Genomic DNA, 7677 nt, shown 5'->3' on the forward strand with positions numbered 1-7677 from the left:
GGAAGAGACTGAAAATGAACCATCAGACAATTAACTAATTAGAATTAATACTTTCATTCAACAGATGCTTCTTAGGTGCCTACCACATGCTACTGTTAATTAGGTGTAGACATAATGATGGACAAAACAGATGTGGTCCTCATACTTGTGGGGCTGATATTCTAAGGAAGTAGCCCACAAGACTTATTGTCATTTATTTGACTTGAACTCATTCATTTAACAACCCTCTGCAGAGCCCTACTGGATACCAGGCCCTGTGCTGGGTGCTGGGGGTCCCAGGTGAGCAAAACCAGCCTGAGCCTGAGTGCCTGCCCTTAGGGGGCTTACAGCCAGTGGGAGAAGCAAGCGACAGGAAGGGAAAATCATAAAATGGACATTGCTATGAAGGACACACACACAGGTTCCTGAGATGGAGAGTAGCCAAAGGAGGAGATGAAGGGACTACATGTCCTAAACAGGATGGGCAGGAAAGGCTTCCCTGAAAGAGGAGGCAGTACAGTTGAGACCAAAGCGGTAATACTAGCTGGTACTTACATAGCATTCGCTATGGGCCAAGTGCTGTCTAAGTGCTTTATATAAATCTTAACTCATAACAACCTTGTCAGGCTGGTAATATTATTTTCCACATCCCCATTTCACAGAGGAGGAAATGGAGGCATGGCAGATTAAAAAATGTACTCAAGCTCACACAGCTAGTAAGTGGTAGTGTCAGGATTGCAACCAGACTACATCTAGCTCCAGGCTGTTTCTAAGCATTAAGCCTCTTAGAGGAAGAGCCAGCTATGAAGACAGCATGGAGCCAGACAGCAGGAGCAATGCTCCAGGCAAAAGGAGTACATGCAAAGGTCCTGAGGTGCAAAAGAGCTCAAAATGCGTGAAGAGTAGATGGGGGCCTGTGGGGCAGCAGTGGGGTGAGCAAGAGTGGACACAATCTACGAGGACAACAGAACAGTTTAGAGAGCAAAGTCTAGAAGAGTTGGACAGTCAGGGAGTGCCTCTCTGTTTCCCAGAGTCTTCTAGATGTCTTGCCTTAGGCTGGGGCAGAGAGTCTTAAAGGGACAGCTAAAGGAGGGGATGCAGCTGCCAGATAAAGGAACAGTGTGGAAAGAGCACGGATAGTTAGGGCACAGATAGGCTATCTTGTTCCCAGTTTGCATAGGACGGGCCTTGGGCGGGCCTTATGCCCTAATATCGTGATTAATGGTTTCCTCTTTCATTTTCAAAGGTGCCTAGGGTTATATGAGAAATAATGAGATACCGGGGTTAAAGGGGATCTAGGGGAAAGCTTTGCTGGTCTGGTAGATGTCACTCTTTCCTCAGTTTACCCAAAACTTCACTACATCTATATCACGTGAATTTGGTCCAGGCAGGCATGCAGGCAAGGAGGCCCAGTCACATGTGGCTCAGCACAGGGCCTGGCAGGTAACTGGCACTCAACGATGCATGGGGAGTGATATATTCATAAGAGCAACATTATTCAGTACCTCGCTTTTCCCCTGTGTAGGGAACCAGATCTTCTCGGTCTTTAAACTCCTTTGCTTGCTTTTCCAAGTGATCCAAGAGCTCTTCCCTTTTAAAGGGGCCCGTGGGCGCCTTGGTGGTCTGATCCTTCTGCCTCAGGCCTGCAGGCAGCAGTGCATTCTACAGTGGAGGTTGTGGGGGCGGGGGACACACAGAGAGAGAGAGAGAGAAAGAGAAAGAGAGTGGTCAGCTGCTGAAGACTTGCATTTCTCCTGAAATTCCGTCATTGAACAATGGGACCTCAGAGCCCAGCAAATCAATCCAGGTCGCTCATTTGCACGTGAGGAATCTGACACCCAGGAGGGGCAGGGACCTGCCCAAGGTCACCCAGCAGATGAGGGGCATAGCTAGGCTAGGACTCAGGTCTCTTAATTGCCCAGAGTCTCTAAACCTTCAATGTCTCTGAAGGTGAGGGGACGAGGAGGCAGCCGACAGGGGGCTGAGCACAGAGGGGCTCTCCAGGAGCATCTGTGAGCCTGAGTATGATTCAGTTGGCATTCGGATGCAGGAGGAACGTTACAGCTACTGCGTATGCAGTGGCCGGGAAAGAAGAAGCCTGAGGGGCTCGAGTTAGGGCCCTGGATGCAGAATCAGGCAAGAAGCGACAGACTCAATAACCAAGCAGGATGGGAGAGAGGCTCAGCAGGGGTGGGTGAGGCATGCTTTCGGGCTGCATCCCTGGACGGCCCTCCCGGCTGCTTTCCACCCTCCTGACAGGCTGTGCTCCTGCCTCTCTGGCTGTTAAATATTTTGAATGTCGCCCTTGGAGATAGGTCTCTGAGGAAAGATAGCATCAACCAGTCATTGTGTTCCTTCTTCAAACATGGTTAGGCTTCTAGGTGTGGGCTAGCATTAGGGTAGATTTGAGTTACATAGGCTTCCCCTCACCTCAGCCCCTAGGACCTTAGAGATTCAAAGAAGTTCAGGGTTGCCAGGATGCTCAAAGATGGTCTAGTGCACACATCATCCCTTCAAGGGGAAACTGAGGCCCAGAGCAAGGAAAGATTTGCCCAAGGAATTCCTCACTTCTTGCCGCACCCACAAACTGGCTAACCTGGAGAGCCATTCCAACTCCGATCTCTGTACCATCAAAATGCATCGCTTCAGCCACCCCCACACATGCCAGACCCTTCTGCAAGCCCCCTGTGAGAGGGGGCTGATGCCAGGTTTACGAAGATAGCCGTGTGCCTGGCACACGGAGAGCTGAAGCTCAGGAGGGCGGAACTGCCGCTTCACTGTGGCGCGGTGTCTCACAAGATGTTTTCTCACTGTTGCCAGCGTGCTCCAGTCGGAGCACTGGCTGCAAATGGACTCGGGCTGTGAGTCAGCAAGGACGTCTGAGAGTTAGAGCATGTGACGAGACGGCCAGTATGTAGAGAATTAAGCCACGACTGATCTGGGGGTGAGCACCAGGAACACAAGAGATGCCCCGGCACCCCGATCTCCCTCAAGCAGGTACAGGTCCTCAGGTACTGTCCACCGTGACACGTGGGACAGATGAGGCCTACAGGGGAGGCACGCCTGTGTGGCGCGTCCCGGGCGGGCTGTGTGTCCACCTCCTCTCTCCCGCGTTGGGCCACTCACAGTGACTCAAGTGAGAGAGAGGACAACCTAAGTGTCCTGCAAACCTCCATCTGTGATTATCCACGGTGAGCACACCAAAGCCGTGGTGACATGCCTGCACCTCCAAGTTGGCCCCCGTCGGGCTTACGCCCCGGCCCGAGGTAGTGCTGACTCCAGCTCTATGATCGTGGGCAGGTCGCCTGACCTCAGGGGGCCTCCGTTTCCACGGCTGTAAGATGTGAATAATGATAACTGCTCCCTCGGGACTGTTGAGGGAGTTCAATTAGATGATGCATGGAGAGTGCTTAGCTCGCTGCCAAGCACTCACAAAGTACTAATAATCAGATGAAATGCATTTTACAGGAGGTCGGCTACTCAAATATGTATGTTGGAATGGAGATGTATTATCTGAACATATCTCAAAACTCAGAAAATGAAAACATACAAATATAAAATGAAGTAAGCACTGAAAGCAAGTGTTTTTCCAACGATCCCCACCAAGGAAGACCTGATAGATTTTTGTCACTGTAAAGGGTGATGGCAGTCAGGTGCTGGGGCACGTGCTGGCTGCTAAGGGCTCAGTGCGAGGAGAAACCCAGCAGGCTGTAAATGAGGGGAAAAAAGAGTTCGCCTCTTTTGGAATGTATCTGATATGGGCCACTGATTTAGTTAAAGTAGGGCCTCCTAACCTTGGCATAATCAGCATTTGTGGCTGGACCTTTCCCTGTCGTGAGATCCGTCCTATGCAATGTCAACTGATTACCAGCATCTGCGTCCTCTACCCCATGGATGCCAGTAGCATCTCACTTCCACATTGGGACAGCCGCAAACATCTCCAAACAGTGCCAGATGTCCCCTGGGTAGCAAGATCACCCCTAACTGAGGACCACTATTTTTTCATTGTTGTTGTTGTTTTTAGTTTATTTACTTATTTCTGAGGGAGAGAAAGAGAGCATGAGCCGATGAGGGACAGAGAAAGAGGGAGAGAGATAATTCCAAGCGGGCTCCACACTATCAGCACAGAGCCCGATGTGGGGCTCGATCCTACCAACTGTGAGACCATGACCTGAGCCAAAACAAGAGTTGGACAGTGAACCGAATGAGCCACCCAGGTGCCCTGAGGACCGCTGGTAAACTGAAGCCCATATCATTACAATGGGGGAATAGAGATGTTTTCAATGTACTTTAAAAATATTCCTTACATAGCATGTTAAAGCCTCATTTATTTAAATCTTTACTGAAAGCAGTTGATTTTTTAAGAAATAAAAACATCAGGGTGCCTGGGTGGCTCAGTCGGTTAAGCGTCCAACTCTTGATTTCAGCTTAGGACATGATCTCAGAGTTCATGAGATAGAGCCTCGCATTGGGCTCTGCTCTGACTGAGGATGGAGCCTGCTTAGGATTCTCTCTCTCCCTCTCTCTTCTGCCCCTACCCTGTTTGTGCGTGTATGTGTACACAATCTCTCTCTCTCTCAAAATAAATAAATAAATTTTTTTAAAAAAGAAACAAAAACATCAATGGCCTTTTCTGACAATTCTTAGCTTATTGGATTTTTAAAGTAAGTATTGAAATTTCAGCCTCTTTAGGAGTTAATATTTTCCCCCCATTAAATGGTACATTTAATAAAACATAACATGGTATTCAATTAAAACCAAACACAGATGCATATTTTTAAACTCCTGGTTTCTTGTAATTTTAACTTGTTTTCAAAAATGTCATGTGACCTCACATGATATACAAAACTTAAGTTCAAGTGGATCAAAGATCTAAATGTAAGAGCTAAGACCATAAATTTTTTGTAAGAAAACAGGCATAAATCTCTGTGACCCTGGATTAGGCAATGGTTTCTTGGATATGTTACTAAAACAATAAACAACAAAAGAAAAAAGTCAATAAACTGGCTTCATCAAAATTAAGAATGCTTATGTTTTAAAGGAGACTATCAAGAACATGAAAAGACAACCCATTGGGAGAAAAGTTTTGCAAGTCATCTATCTGATGAGGGTCTAGTATGCAGAATATGTAAAGATCTCTTATAACTCAAAATATAGGACAAATAACCTAATTTAAAAATGGGCAAATGACCTGAGTAGACATTTCTCCAAGAGAGACGCAAAAATGGCCAATACACATATAAAAAGGCACTCAGCCCTATCAGCCATCAGGGAAATACAAATCAAAACCAGAATGAGACACTACTTCACTCCCACCAGAATGATTATAATAAAGAAGACAGGGGTGCCTTGGTGGCTCAGTCAGTTAAGCCTCTGACTTTGTTTGGCTCAGGTCATGATCTCACAGTTAGTGGGTTCGAGCCCCGTGTTGGGCTCTGTGCTGACAGCTAGCTCAGAGCCTGGAGCCTGCTTCGGATTCTGTGTCTCCCTCTCTCTCTGACCCTCTCCTGTTCATGCTGTCTGTCTCTCTCTCTCAAAAATAAATAAAACATTAAAAAAATTATAAAATTTTTATTTTATAAAAAATTATAAATTTTTATTAAAAAAAAAGACAGATAATCACAAGTGTTGGTGAGAATGAAGTAAAAGTGACACCCCGATACACTGCTGATGGGAATGCAAAGTGGTGCAGCCAATTTGGAAAACAGTCTTGGCAGTTTCTCAAAAGCTTACAGATAGTTATCATACAGTGTAACAATCCCACTCTAGGTAGATACCCAAGAGAAATGAAAGCAGATGTCCACACAGAAACTTAGATAGCAACTCATATATTATTCAGACTAGCCAAACAGTGGGAACAACTCAAATGTCCATCAAATGATGAATGGATAGGGAGAATGTGGTACATCCACGCGACAGTACGATTTGGTGACAAAAAAGAAACATAGTACTGACACACGCCACCGCATAGACGAAACCTTGAAAACATGATGTTAATGTGGCAGAAGCCAGTCACCATGGACCACAGTATCTGAATCCATTTATATGAAGCGTCCAGAATAGTCAAATCCATAGAGACAGAAAGTAGATTTGTAGTTGCCTCAAGCTGAGGAGGCTGGACAGAAATAGGGAGTGGTAGCTAATGGCCATGGGTTTATTAGGTCATGAAAATGTTCTAAAATTGATTGTGGTGATGGTTGCATAACCCTGTGAATACACTAAAAAACACTGAATTGTACACTTCAAATGGGTGAATTTTATAGCACGTGAATTATATCTCAAATAAAGCTGTTATTTACAAATGGCCTACGTTATCTAGGGAAACTAAATGGTCAGGGACCACCAAGGACAGAAGGCTGTTTGTGTGCCAGTGGCCAGCAGGGATAATGATCCTGGCCAGGCTGGAGCTGGCCAAATTTAAAATGGTGTCCTGTTTGATGATGTGATAAACCCCACTAGGAAAATTAGTCATCAAGAAGTTAAATGGGTAAGAAAATACTCTTTGGATCTCTCAGGAATCTTAGAACCTAAAACTGGGCCTCAGACCCAAGCTGTCCAACAGGGGAAGAACACCCCACAACCATTTTCTTGGTGGCTCTGACCAGGAGAGTATTTGGTGAACAGGTATATGTAGAGATGTATCTTTCATCCCTGTATTGCTTATTCATTCAACAAACACCTGTGGAGTATTATGTACCTAGATTGCTAACAGGCAGGGCCAGGACCCCACAAAGAGATCTCTAGTTTGGAGCAACTGGGGAGGAGAGAGGTAAATGGAGGAGGTGAATTGAGAGAAAAGTCTCAGTTCCTGCATGTATGGAAAACTCTGCTTTGCTTTGGCTTTTTGAGTCTATCAAGATCCTTAAAGGAGGTCTACTTCACCGAAGAGGGGAGAACAGTCTATCACTAGCCTCTGTGTTGCCTGTTAAGGCTGTGTACTTCCATACCACCTGCAGTAATTTGTCTCGTTCTCCTCATCTTAAAATGTGCGCAGGGCTAATCTGCTGGGCAAGTCCTTCTTTGTAGTCAGTTCGAAAGGAAGCTTCCATGTGGCTCCTCCAGGACAGTCATCAATTAATTCTGCATTAGGGGAATGAATATTTACATGCACATGTTGTACATATATCTCCACTCGAAAGACAGGTTGGATAGGGGTGAGACTTACTTTGGGAGACAATCATGCTAGGTAGGACTTAAATCATGTCTTCACGTCCCTACTTAGAGTTGGAAATGTACTCCTGTGAGGAGGGCGGCTCTCTGATCTTAGGCTGAAATTATATCTAGTAGTTGCCTGTGGGGTGATGGGGTCTGTGGCACACTAGAGTGCCTCTACACTACTCAACTCCAGAGAGCTATTGCCAGGCAAGACTATGGGTGACACTATTAGATCTGCTCATCTTTATGTGGAAGCTCTTGATTTTTAAATATTGACACAAAATCCAAGTATTTTAAAAACAACGTTCAGGTCAAATAAAACATGTCTGCAGTCCAGACCAAGTCCATGGGCTGCCATTTTGCCACGTCTGATCTAAGGTTCCCATCAGACTAGAATGCAGTGTAGAGAAGGTCAGGATATTCATTCATTTATTTGACAAATATTTACTCAAGTGTTTTTCTCATGTCAGGCTCTGGGCTAGAGGAAGAAGGAGGTTTATATATATATGAGAGTGAATATTTATATATATATATATATATATA

At 45.6% G+C, this 7677-nt stretch overlaps 1 protein-coding gene across 1 annotated transcript in view; it reads right to left on the reverse strand.

Annotated features, from left to right (window-relative positions):
• The window catches only part of TMOD1 (tropomodulin 1), a 67670-nt gene that overhangs the window by 46192 nt on the left and 13801 nt on the right, over positions 1 to 7677 (reverse strand). The window contains exon 2 of the mRNA XM_077756130.1: positions 1485 to 1641. Coding sequence (XP_077612256.1) covers positions 1485 to 1641 — 157 coding nt within the window. The remainder of the gene's footprint in view (positions 1 to 1484; positions 1642 to 7677) is intronic.

Source organism: Crocuta crocuta, unplaced genomic scaffold (assembly GCF_008692635.1).
Source record: "Crocuta crocuta isolate KB4526 unplaced genomic scaffold, BGI_CrCroc_1.0 scaffold431, whole genome shotgun sequence".
Classification (NCBI taxonomy): domain Eukaryota; kingdom Metazoa; phylum Chordata; class Mammalia; order Carnivora; family Hyaenidae; genus Crocuta; species Crocuta crocuta.